This window comes from Alosa sapidissima, chromosome 7 (assembly GCF_018492685.1).
Source record: "Alosa sapidissima isolate fAloSap1 chromosome 7, fAloSap1.pri, whole genome shotgun sequence".
Classification (NCBI taxonomy): Eukaryota; Metazoa; Chordata; class Actinopteri; order Clupeiformes; family Clupeidae; genus Alosa; species Alosa sapidissima.
Window position 1 is genome coordinate 24,913,442 of NC_055963.1, and position 13,946 is coordinate 24,927,387.

Sequence of the window (13,946 nt, forward strand, 5' to 3'; positions counted from 1 at the left end):
AGCGAACTAGCATGTTGCTACTACCCACAGTAGACTGCTGGAGCACACCGCCATAAACACACAGGGCAAGTTGACCAATCACAGCCCTTGCGGTCTGTGTCGCCTCAACGCGAAGTTACAGTTTTTTGGAGGTAAAAGTCAGGTGACAGCGTAGGCCTCAGAGGAAGTACACGGCGACACAGAGGGCTCTGCGGGGCTACGCTGTTGATTCTACGCAGAAGCATAAATGAAGCTTAAGCACATTCATGTGATCGTGTTGGTTTGGGAATTGAGTGGGGGAGCGGGCAAGCGTAATGGTTTCTGTATTGATTGTGTGATGATAACATATTATGGTAGTGATTCCCACGAATCTAAAAGATTAACTATATTCAGAGTGTTAAATGCTAATTGGTGTCTTACAGTGATGAAGTGGAGCTAGAAATGGCTATGAGTAATGGTTATGTGCGTGCGTGTGTGTGTGTGTGTGTGTGTGTGAGTGAGTGAGCAGTGCAAGGTATTCATGCATCTAAATATACAGCTAAAAAGTGGCAGCAGTTACAGCATTTTGTGATGGTTTTATTGAAATAACTCATAAGAAGCCATATAAACATCTTCGCTCTGTCTGTCGACAGGTTCCAATGAAATGAGTATGGGGATGAATCATCAGTTCAACCCGCAGTGTCCACCCAGCCAATCACCCTCCTGGTCAGACAATATGATGGGAATGGACAACAACAGGTAATTGCACAAGCACTGTGCTGAACTGGGTCACCTTATTAAGCAAGAAGCCCTCAGGGGGAAGAGGAAGAAGCAGCCTGTGTGTGTGTGTTTGTGTGTGTGTGTGTGTGTGTGTGTGTCTGTCTGTCTGTTGATTGAGTGTGTGATCCTTCAATCACGCCCCCTTGCTGCTAGCTTCTGCTCCCCACTCTACGTGTAGATTTAGCTGGCAGTATAGTGGCCATCTGTGTTTTCTCTCATCGTGGTGTGAATGTGCCATGGCTATTTGGGAACACTCTGTGTGTGTTTGTGTGTGTGTGTGTGTGTGTGTGTGTGTGTGTGTGTGTCTATCTGTGTGTCTGCCTTTTTGTTTGCCTGTCTGTGTGCTTGTCTGTGTGAGTGTTTTTGTCTCCTCCTGTGTGTGTGTGTGCGTGCATCTGTCTGTATATGTGTCTAGGTATTTCTCTGTTGTACTGCTGTACTTATTAATCACTTGAATTGATGACTGATATCCTATCTGTGTGTGTGCGTGGTTTAGGCGTCAGTTTGGGAGCAGTCTGGATGAGCTGCTGGTCCCTCCGTCCACTAGTGAGGGTCAGAGTGACGAGCGGGCTCTGCTGGACCAGCTGGACTCGCTGCTCAACACCGACGTCATCGCCCTGGAGGAGATCGACCGCGCCCTGGGCATCCCTGACCTCATCAGTCAGGTTAGACACGCACGCACACACACACGCACGCACACACACACACACACACACACACAGTACAGTCATTCAAACATTCAAACATGTCAATATAAACTCTAGCATATGGAAATGTTCTCATGTTACACTCATATACACAAGCGAAAACTAAATAATATACATGCATAGAAAATTACACACACCCATACACACTCACACACACAGACATACAATCAAACATGTCAATGCAAACTCAAGCATATAGAAATATATGTTCTCATGTTTACACAAGCAGATAGAAACTAAATATACATGAATATACATAGAAAAATGCACGCACACAATACACACTCACTCAGACTTTTTTTCAGACTGAGCCTGAGTTTAACATTAAACAGCCCTACCAATTATATCCTCTTTGGAGAACTAAATGACAGAACTCATAAACACTTGGAGAGATGAGGGAAAACAGACACTGAGATCCAAAGAGGCTGCATGCTCAGTTAATCACAGAGGACACAGAACAAAGCTGGGACTCATTTCAGAAGGAAACAAGGGTTTTAACTAATTGTCTGTTATGTTATTAATGTTTTCAGGACCATGTTCTGGTGTCATACATCAGAATGTTGTCACTGTGAATTGCCAGAAGAGTTTTTCGTAGTCTCTTTGTCTCTAATTTTTTTTTCTCACTCTCTCTCATTCGAACAGAGTCAGGGACCGGAGGCTCCATCCGAGCCTTTCCCTGGCCAAGACCCTTCTATGGTAATGGACCAGAAGCCCATGTATGGCCAGGGATACCCCGGCCCCCCTTCCATGGGCGGCATGCCCGCGGGGTACGGCGGCACCCCCATGCAGGGCCAGCCTCCGCCGGGCGGGTACGGGCCCATGATGAATCAAATGGGCCAGCAGGGCAGCTTCCCTGGCATGGGGGGCGGCATGGCGGGCATGGGGCCCATGGGGGGCATGGGACACCCCCGCGCCAACATGATGAGGCCACGGATGATGAGCGCCACCAAACCCATGAGGCTGCAGCTACAGCAGAGACTACAGGGCCAGCAGGTGATTATCTACACACACACATACCAACAAATGTACACACGTTTGCAAATGCATGTGCATACCCACTATACTTAACTATAGTGAAAACACAACCCCTCACGAGTGTAACCTGCATTGTGTTGAACCTGCGCGATTCAGTCCTGTACATGCCTGGACTCGAACCCGCGAAACAACAGCACCTCGGAATGGGAGTTGTGCGTGCTGACAATCAAGCTAAAAGCCCATGCTGCTAGCTTTCATGCCAGCACTGCTCTTGAGGGGTCGGGGAGTGAGGTTTACTAACGTTCCACACACACAGCTATGCTAGCTGGCATCCGTTACATATCGTATACTATTATTACTACACTTTAGTAGCAGATGTTAACACCGGCACCAGTAGTGATGCTGATCTGTTATGATTGTGTAGTGTAGTAGAGACACGGCTCCTAGTTTACAGAGTGATCATTACACATCTGACCTACTCTCTTCTGTCTGTTCTCTCACCATAGTTTATGAACCAGACTCGACAGGGCATGGGCATGAAGATGGAGAACCCTGGTGGAGGCAACCCAGGCATGAGGCCTGGCATGCAGCCTGGCATGGGCAGCCAGGTACACCCCACCACTTCATCTCACTTTTGCGCCTACTTGACCATATAGAGTCCAGTGATTGTGTCTGTCACTGTTTAGACTGATACACAGTGCAGTAGTGGTGGCAAGCAATTTATAAGTGTTTGTGTCGAGAACATCTGCATGATAGTCGGCGCGTTGAGGAATATGTGTTTTAAAAGGAACCTATTTTCTCTCTTGTTCCCCACCTCAATCTTCACCCTTCACCTGAGCTCTTCCTCATCCTCTTCTCTGCTTCTTTACTCTCACTCTCTGTCATCCCTCTCTTCCTTCTCTCCTTTACTTCTTCTCATTCCTTCTCTTCTCCCTCCTCCCTTCCTACTCCTTCTCTTCTTTTCCTCCCATCTTCCTTTTGTCTCCTTTCCCTCTTCTCCTCCCTCTCTCCTCTCCCTCCGTGTGTCGGCAGGGCTTCCTGAACGCTCAGATGCTGGCCCAGCGCAGCCGGGAGATGATGACGCTGCAGATGCGCAGGCAGAGGATGATGATGCTCATGCAGCAGCAGCAGCAGCAGCAGGCGGCCGCAGCCGCCGCCGCCGCCGGAGGCTTCAGCCCGCCACCCAACGTCACTGCTCCCACGGGCATGGACGCACCCATGGGCGGACCCCCTATGGGCCAGGCCGCACAACAGCAGTTTGGTTACGGAGGGAATTATGGTAAGTAACAGCCTCATGGTTATTTCTCTGTCTCAATCCTCTCTATTTTATAAATACAATCTATAAAGTTACAACCTTGTGCCATCAAGTTATAATCTATAAAGTTACAACCTTGTGTCATCCATTGCTTTATGCATGTAATTATACAGCAGTGTAAGTATGGCTGATAGGAGTAAGGGAAGTTTGTTCACTAGTACTACTACTAATAGTAATAGTAATACTAAGAAGCAGGTCAGTCATTCTTCTACATCCCTGTGAAGACAATTTCACAGAGATTCACGCGAATGACACAACTGATTCTCTCCTCATATCCTTTAAGTTGGACTAGCAGCTATACAGCAGCCTTTGATTACAGTCTTGTGAGTTTGGAAGGTCAGCAGGTCTCTCCTCTGTCCCACACACCTGAAATATTCTCAGGGGGGAAGCGAGCTGATATCATCTGTTAAGTCAAGTGGATAAGTGCTTGTGTGTTCAATGAGTGAAGCGGAGTAGCCTTCAGGGTTTAGATTCCTTGGGGCGTCCTTGAAAAGAAAGTGCTACGGTTTAACCAACACAATATACAGCAGAGCACTCGGAGAGATGAGTCATATCTCTCAGGATTCAGAGTTGATGCTGTGGCGTTTGAGTTGGAGTTCGAAGTCAACTTGTAGGGAATGGTGCTGCCACCTCCTGGTTTGCAAATGTAATTGCAGGGGTTTGGAGAGAATGTGACTATTCGTGTACCTAAAGGAAGCCAAAAAAGACATCAGGTGTACATTTTCTTCATCAATCTGTTTAAATGGAACCTTAAAACCTTACCTGTAGAGAATATAAGATTGAATGTTCCATCTTATTTTCATCTGATGGGAGAAATTGAGCTCAAAAGCAAATGTTTATTTTGTCTTCCAGGTATGGGCCAGCAGGGTGAGCCCTCATTTGCACCGTCTGGTTCTAGTCCCCCCAATGCCATGATGTCAGGCCGCCTCGGTCCTCCACAGAGTCCTATGATGCAACAGCATCCACAGGGAGGCCCCATGTACCAGACGGCCGACATGAAAGGCTGGGCCCAGGGAGGCATGGGTCGCAATGGGTGAGCTAGCACTTCATATTTGTAGTAGAGTTCCTTCCGCCTCCTTAACTGCCCTTTTCATAAAAGTGATTTTGTCTAAATATTGAAAGTTAAACTGGGGTCCTCCCTAAAGGTTAAGGGATGTCCGGATGCATGTTGAGAGGCAATCATGCAGGTGGTTTTGTTTCCCACAATATAATGCTTAGTTAGAGCATGAATTTGAATGGCTGTGTGTAGTGGTCATACCAGCCTGACTCTGGCCTCTGCCTCCTCTCTTCCTCTCCAGGTCGTACGGACAGCAGCAGTTTGGGCAGCAGGGCAGCGGGGGGCAGTACGGCGGCATGATGATGAACGGGGGCATGGGCGCTAATGGCGGCGGAGGGCACATGGGCCAGATGCCTGGCCAGATGAACATGAACCCAATGATGATGAGCCGGATGCCCATGGGCCCAGATCAGGTGAGGATGTGTGTGGTGCTGGTGGTGCCATCAGTGGTGGTAGTGGTGATGGTGTGTGTAGCAGTGGCTGTGGCTCAGGAGGTAGAGGAGTCGTCCAGCAACTGGAAGGCTGCTGGTTGGAGTCCAACTCCTCCTGACCCTGTCCAAGTGTCCTTGAGCAACACACTTAACCCCAGTGCTCCTGATGAGCAGGTTGGCATCTTGCATGGCAGCCTCCGCCATTAGTATGTGAATGGGTGAATGTGAGGCATGACCATGTAAAGCGCATTGGATGCTCGCAGGAGCCGAATAAAGCGCTATATAAATGCAGTCCATTTACCATTTAGCATTGGCAGTGTAGCCACAGTATCAGTTGCTATTGCCAGTTCAGTTGTGCAGATTTGTCACACTGTTGAATATATAGAAATAGGAACTACACTTGGAGTGGATCCGATAAAAAACTGTAAATGGAGTGTCCCGTCTAGCATATATAGTGTGCAATAAACTGAACACGTTGGACAAAGTGAGGAATGTTTCAGTTAATGAATCAGTTATGGGGTTTAAGCTTTTCAGACTTACTCTCACACACTCACTGTTTCTCTGTGCTTCTGCCGTTCCTTCCACAGAAATATTGCTGAGACATTCACACGTGCTGTGCAGGAATGGAGACACTGTGAACCCCAATATAGGAGAGACTCTGGTGCTTGCAGGCCTACATGACTATCTACCGGGTCCCTCATCTGGAAACATATGGCCAGATAACACACACACACACACACACACACACACACACACACACACACACCTGTTTGTAAATCTTAGACACTGTGACTTTCACACAGCAGAGACTGAAATGCAGCTGTATATAAAAACACATACATACAGATGTATTGCCATCAGTCTTCAGAAGCTATCTCTAGTGTTGTGGGGTCTTCAGTCTCTTGACAATGTTTCTTAGCGTATGGAGGAGTCACAGAGCCGCCGTTCCTGCTGGACCAAACAATATGAGCAGGACACGTTTTAACTGAAACAGCCCCTATATACGAAATGACCCAGAGGAGAAAGTAGCCTCCTCATTCATTTTAGAATGTATAAATGTTTTGCTGTGTGTGTGACCAGCTCGGGGTTTTGTGAAGGCACACCCTGTTTTTTTGGTGCTGGGTCAAGGCACTACACAGAGAGAAAATAATTTGGCGTTGATTGCACTTTACAGGGAAAAAAAGCTGGCTCATGGCAAAAAGGATTGTTGCAATATTTCTCTGTCATTTTTAGCCTTATTGGAGAATGAATCAGAGTTTTTTTTTTTTTTTTTTTTTTTTTTTTTTAAAAGGGGTGTAGTTTTCCCTCTCGGTAATGAGGATGTCTGTTTTGATTTGGGGGAAGGGGACAGGAAAAGATGGAAATGCAGAAAGCACAGAGTTTGTCTAGTTATGCAGATGTAAGCAATAATCTTCCCCCTTGGCTTTTGTTTTCAACAAAGCATTATGTTGAGCTTCATCTACTCAAAGGTACTGCAGTATTAGATGTGATGTCAGGATTGGAGTTTTTCCCTCTCGTCTGTGAATACAAATTGTAAATAGTCTTAAAATGTACTATATCCGCTTTTGTAGGTCACATACTGTTTTTGCACAGACTGTAAGTCTTGATATTTAAAAGTATGATTTTTTGGTCTCTTATTCCGTGTTGTAGGTCAATACAGCTTTCATTGTCAATATGTCAAAACATGGAGAAAGTGGACGGCTGTTTTAAAATCAGAAAGGCATTTTTTCAACTTCAACTCTGTAAACTACAACTTCAAAAAGCCACCTTTGTATCCCTTCGGAAGGCACTTTTTATTTCTGATGTTTCAATAAATCATTTTTTTTAATCATCCAACAACAGTTTCTGAAAATAGTGCAGTTTCAAATGGCAGTATAGTGTAAACGCTGAATCAAAGAATCTCTTTTTAATCATTGAATGATGATATTTACAAAATCTATATAAATCTATATTGATGGAGGACACAATGAGTACTTAAGTACAGTGAGTACCAGCATTGAGTTTGCCATTAGGCTGGAGGTTGACTAGCAAGTAGATGTTTCTGCTGGGGGATAGTAGTGGGGCTTGAGGAAGGAAATCCAAAATAAATATTTTGAAGGGCCTCAGATCCCAGGACTGTCTGAGGAATCACACCATTCCGAACTTGTATCCTCAGTAACTTATTAGTTTTGTTATTTGATTTTTATTTTGTCTGATGTGATCTGATATAGGAAGCAATGGATGAAAAAATCGTATTGCCTTGAATGAATAGTTTTCTTTTTTTTGGTCTCCAGGTCTGTTGGGACATTTGAGGGTGACTATTTTCTCTCTTTTTTTCCCTGAATTTATATTTCATTTCTTGCCTTCATACTTGTTTGAAAATATTTTTGAGGAACCTACGAACACAGACAAAAGGCAAAATCCAAAGAGATTTTCTGTTGTATTTTCAACTGCATAAGTAGTTTTTGGAATCAATGTCTAAATGTTGAGATTGACTGGTGTGAAAAAGGCCCATAAAGACTTGTTTTTTTCTAAGATTTTCTTTTTTCACTTAAATAATGTGCTCCTGTCTTGAACAGAGGAGATTAAGCCTTTTATGATGTGGATTTCCCCTGGCTCTCTTTTAGGTTTGTCGATTTAAATATTGGTTATCTGTTATGCGTTGGTCAAAAGGGTTCTAATTATTGTGGAGAAGCTGAGCTGGATTGTAATTTTAACAAAACTGGTTTGATTTTTACAGAGGTATTTCACTGAAATGACTGCTTAGAATTAAAAATGGTCTGATGTTTTTATTTCAAAGTGAATACTGTATATTCAAGAAAGTAGAAGAACATTTGTTGTCCCCTACAGTCCTTGTTTGAAAAAAAAAAATCAATAACCGAGAATGGATTGATATGGTTGATCATTAATTGATTTGAAGAGTAAGATAAAGACCAGAAAAAAATATGTGGAAAACATATTTCTACTTTGAGGATGTAAATTACTGTTGCGTTTATTTCTTGTTCTTCGATGTTAATATTGATGTAAATACAAATTTCTATTTAAACATTACCAGCTGCCAATCTGTGTGTTCTTTGGTATGTTCCTCTTTTTTAAAATGTTTGGGATTTTAATGCTTTAACTCTGTTTTGGGATTAGAATTATGGTGTTTTTTATATGCATTAGACATACAAAGCATATCAAGGCATTTGATGAATGTGGTGGCCAACCCAGATAGCAATTTCCTTTGGGCCGGTTCCGCATTAAAAGCCTTTAGATCTGCCTGTAGCGGACATACGGTATCTGACTGTGGGCCAGATCTGCTCCTGATAGAGGTTTCAGCTCTGCTAGCAATGCTGTTTTATCACCGGTTTACAGATTTGTCCCAGGTCCGATTTCCGCAACTCAACTGGAAGTCAGGAGATGCGTTTAAAATACAAAACACTGATTTGTCCCAAACCTGGATTACGGATATGAGCCAAAGGACCATTTTTTCACAGCAGACCCAGGTGGTAATGACATTAATTAAGGTGCTGATTCTGCTAAATTGACTGTCCTTTTCCTACTTCATTGTCAACTGGCTGCTAAAGAAAAAAAAAAGGTATTTTGGAATGGCACAAATTTAGAAACCATGGGGGTGCACTATGTTCCCATGGCCACTTCATTTCTACAGTAAGGCTGGAAAAGAAGATATAGTTGGCTCAATATTGATCATATGCTCGTTTCATTATTTTTTATTATTACCTAGCAGTGGTAAAAGTAGTCAATTGTTGTTTGTGTCAGATCTAACAGTGCAGTAACAGACAACCCCATATTCTTGCCACGCATGAAGTAGTCCAAGCAGTAACGTTTTTGGTTTGCTCACTATCAATCTTTTGACATGATTTGCCAGCCTGCGGTTGGACTAGGACGCAGCCCAACTTTTCAAGGTAGGCTATCTGCTTTTTATCTCTGTTGGTTTATTCAGAGACAACAAGCAGCCGAGCGATTGATAAGGTAGGGTGGGGGAAAACGCCCCCTTTAAGGAATATGTGATATTACTGTGTAACAAAAAGCTAAATATGTGTAGATTTGCTATCCTAGTTTTGAGTGACCGTGATAAACCAAATATGAAAATTGTCCAGAGTTAACAGTAAATTAGTATTTTAACAACAACAAAAATTGTGCAAAAGGGGCGTTTTGCCCCAGCGGTGGGATAAAACGCCCCCACCCTGTCAAAGCAATGCCCCTCATGCATTAATAGAAAAACCAAATGTAAACAACTAAAGTAAACAAAATCTATTGTGGAGCAATAAAATATAATCAATACATTGATTGCAAGCTACTATATTTCATCAATATATTGACAATAGCCAACTTTGTTTTAGTGACTGCTGAAAATTAGAACACTTGCCTAAAAATCCATTTTTCTTTAGTTTTGAAGTACAGAACATGCATCCATTTTATGGTGGGTACTTGTACATCACCATTGTCAACATAGTGCATAGAAATTATAACAACAACATTTTACTTCATTTAGTGATTAGTTTGTGAAATATAGGAGGGGGGGGGGGGCGTTTTCCCCCATTCTACCCTAACTTTACTGTAAGGTTATATTATTTTCCAGCAATATACTAGCTTAGCTTGAGCAAAACAGCCATCACAATAACTATTTTGGGAAAACAGTGATAACGCTAACAGGATCATTAATGATAAAAAAACGAGTGAAATTGTGACTTAGCCTATTTTCAAAAAGGAATAAATGGCTGATGTTTATTTTGTGTTGTTTCAGATTGACCATGGAGATGACTGAGGAAGACAGCCTGAATATCGATGGGAACAGTGGAATCAACACGACTTAAACTTTGTCTGGGATTGCACTTCTATAGAAGCCCGTTTGTATGGAAGCCCGTTTGCGCCACATAAAAAAAAATTCTGATTTATTATATCTCATTATTGTGAGATAGTATCTCGTTATTGTGACATACTATTCTATCTTGTTATTCTGACTAGGGATCGACCGACATGGATTTTTTAGTACCGATACCGATTTTTTTCCATCAGCCTTAGCCGATGACCGATACAGGCTGCCGATTTTCTTGAGCCGATATTTGGAGCCGATACTGCTTTTATTTTGCTCCCTCAATTTACATCATAAAAATGACACATAATTACACAAATGATGATAACAAATGTTAAGTCTCAATTTAAAAAAGGAACATTTATTGAACTTTGTGTCATCACAAAATGTCCTTTGTCAACACATTTAAATAATTTAAGAAAACAATAAGCCTGAAAAGTAGCTATTGAAATAAAGTGCTTGATTTGTCATTTTAGACTGCATGGTTTCAATTTTTCTATGTCTATATTTTTCTAAAAAAAGCTGCCAGATTTGTCAACCACAGAACATAAATCAGCAGAGGAAAATAACGTGGTGTCAGATGTTTCTGTTCTAAACGGCATCAACGTAAAAAGGTATAAAAACGTATCTCTCAAAGTTTTAAAATTTCTCCTTCAGGTAGCGCAGCACTCTCATATCGCTGTGATGCGTGTGTCCCACTGAGTGAGACAGACCAGACGCACACACAAACTTCTGTTTGGTAGCTGACGAACCACCATTGAACTGGATTGATAATGATAACGTTAGCAAACGGCTCTAAACAAGTAAGGCATACACGGTATGTCTGGTACATGATAAACGTTAACACGAATTAATATTCAACACGTCTCTCATTATTAAAGCTCTGATATCACTGCGATGGCAACTCCGCCCCGCTCGAAGGGAGAGGGGGAGGGAGACGCACACACCACACGCGTCCAAAACTCAGCCAGGTGGTCGCTGTATAAAACTCCCACAAATATCTCGGAACAACGTCGGCATTACTTAATCATATGATTAACCAGTGTTCGTAACAGCTACCGCTAACGCATGCATACGGATAGCCTACAACTTAGCTATTTGCAGCTCCCTAAATACAATGGCAAGCATGTTTTATAGAACAGGCATTCAGGGAGGGAGACACACACACACACACACACCACACGCGTCCAACACTCAGCCAGGTGGTCGCTGAATAAAACTCCCACAAATACCACGGAACAACGTTGGCATTAGGGTACTTTCATATGACCAGTGTTTGTAACAGCTACCGCATGAATATGGATAGCCTACAACTTAGCTATTTGCAGCTCCCTAAATACAATGGCAAGCAGTTTTATAAACGATCATTAAGCATTAAAAAAAGTAGCCTACCTATCTATCATTCGTGTTTTCCATTTGGACCCACAAACTTGCTTCCACCTTCAAAGTGTATGGCAATATTTCAGCTAAGTCAAACAGTTAAAAGATGCTTTTAAAGTTTACTGTTGTCTTGAAGAGCAGGCTTTCAGCACTCTGCTCGTGGGGGAGGGGCAGTCTGCACGTGAATTGCAGCGTCTCCAGCAACACAGAGCTGCCTGTGGACGCCTGTATGTAAATAATGCGGGGGGAAAAACTATTCACCCCTTGCAAGTGACGTCACGTTTTGTTCGCGCCACAGCAAAAAAGCCTAGTGGACGGCAAGAACACGAATCAAATCAATGGGTTGTAATGGGACATATCGCACAGCTAGGAGATTATAGTGAGATTTAACCGTAGTAATGCCCTTCCACGACTGTTGGCTTATTGTTTGGAATACAACAACATCCCATGTTCTTGCATAGATATATTTTGGTTTGTTTTCTTTGTGTTTCGGGAGTATTTCAACCACAATTGCATGCTTATCTCCTCAGTGTATGAAGCACAGCAACGGTTGCTATAGCAACCATAGACTCTGAACAGGACGGCAGATAGCACTTAGGCAAAGTCTTTGGCAAGATCTGAATGTAAACAGATAATACCGTTCAAGTTTTTTTTTTCTATTTCCTTTTTAAACTTTTTTTAAGTAAGTTTATTCGCTGGGCAACGTACAAACTGACGAGTTACATTAGCCCTAGCACTATGAGCTACGATAAACGTTAGCTAGAATAGCTAGCTTCTAAGTGTGGCAGCTAGTTATTATTTCATGTTCTGATATGACATTCTTAACGTTTTGACTATGTTACAACTGATAAAAGCAAGACAAATAAAGTAACCAAATCGCTTTGCAATATTTTAGTCCAGAAATACTTATGGGTGTTCATTTACCATAATGTTAATTACAGTAGCCTAACGTAACGTTATCTCCCCTTGCTGTTACCACCAGTTTTAATAACTTTACATTTGCGATCATGACCCATTTCATCTAACAACACCACTGGCATCTTCTTTGACTATCAGACCCCAAACAGCAATACATTGAACTACAAAGATGTTATGAACTGAACAGTAATGGTGTTCAGTTCATCATAATCTTTATGACATAATGTAATTTGCCGTCCGTCTCCCATCTTTTTGCCGTCCAGCATGGAGCCGTCACGTGACTTAAGTCACGTGTCTGCAAGGGGTGAATCGGGCGAATGCAGCGGCTTATCGGCCGATGCCGATACACGTAAAAAACGCAAATATCGGCCCGATATATCGACCGGCCGATATATCGGTCGATCCCTAATTCTGACATAGTATCTCATTATTGTGAGATAGTATCTCGTTATTCTGAGATACCTATCTCACAATAACGAGATACTATCTCGTTATTCTGACATATTTCGCTATGACTAAATAGGAAATGCTTTGCCCCTTATATTTCCGTGGTCATTCAAGATGGATTCGATCATTGAAAACTATTTTCGACGTGGTTTTACAAACACTGAGATACAAACGCTTTTACATGAAGAGCATAATATTGAAATAAGCCTCTGCACTTTACAGAGAACCTTGCAAAGAAAGCACCTCTGGCGTCGGCGCAATAAAACTGATGTTGCTGAAGTTGCAGAGTTCATCCATCAGCAACTCCAGACTTCGGAGTTGCCACACATAATTCGGCCCACGACTGACATACACACGGCGACTCAAGCAAATCTATGCCACCACCATCCATTAGTCTTAACAACAGACGGACAGTTTCTCGGTCCGTAATTATGCCAGCCATCCAGCACTTCTGGTGCATCCATCTATAGCCATGCAATTGACCCGAAGTCTGGAGTTGCTGATGGATGGGCTTCCATACCACGGAAATATAAGGGGTAAAGCATTTCCTATTTAGTCATAGCGAAATATGTCAGAATAACGAGATAGGTATCTCAGAATAACGAGATACTATCTCACAATAACGAGATATATCTCACAATAATGAGATAGTATACTATGTCACAATAACGAGATACTATCTCACAATAATGAGATATATCTCACAATAACGAGATACTATCTGAGATATATGTCACAATAATGAGATACTATGTCAGAATAATGACATATCTCACAATAATGAGATATAATAGATCAGATTTTTTTTTTTATGTGGCGCAAACGTGCTTCCATACTTTCATACAATACAGTGGTTCTGAGTAAATAACTTACTCGTTATTGTGAATTCTTAATGTATCTCACAATAACGAGATATATCTCACAATAATGAGATAGTATGTCGTTATTGTGACAGTATACTATCTCACAATAATGAGATATATGTCACAATAACGAGATACTATCTCACAATAATGAGATATATCTCACAATAACGAGATACTATCTCACAATAATGAGATACATGTCACAATAATGAGTTACTATGTCAGAATAATGACATAGTATCTCACAATAATGAGATATAATAGATCAGAAATTTTTTTTTTTTTATGTGGCGCAAACGGGCTTCCATAGTAGC

At 42.1% G+C, this 13,946-nt stretch overlaps 1 protein-coding gene across 8 annotated transcripts in view; it reads left to right on the top strand.

Annotated features, from left to right (window-relative positions):
• LOC121713639 (nuclear receptor coactivator 3-like) overlaps window positions 1-8,253 on the top strand; it is a 76,260-nt gene extending 68,007 nt beyond the window's left edge. For all 8 annotated transcript variants that reach the window (XM_042098404.1, XM_042098410.1, XM_042098409.1 and 5 more), the window contains 8 exons: window positions 612-717; window positions 1,235-1,403; window positions 2,088-2,438; window positions 2,927-3,028; window positions 3,453-3,699; window positions 4,588-4,768; window positions 5,034-5,205; window positions 5,811-8,253. In XM_042098404.1, coding sequence (XP_041954338.1) covers window positions 612-717; window positions 1,235-1,403; window positions 2,088-2,438; window positions 2,927-3,028; window positions 3,453-3,699; window positions 4,588-4,768; window positions 5,034-5,205; window positions 5,811-5,822 — 1,340 coding nt within the window. In that variant the 3' untranslated portion in view covers window positions 5,823-8,253. The remainder of the gene's footprint in view (window positions 1-611; window positions 718-1,234; window positions 1,404-2,087; window positions 2,439-2,926; window positions 3,029-3,452; window positions 3,700-4,587; window positions 4,769-5,033; window positions 5,206-5,810) is intronic.
• The last annotated feature ends 5,693 nt before the right edge of the window (window positions 8,254-13,946 follow it).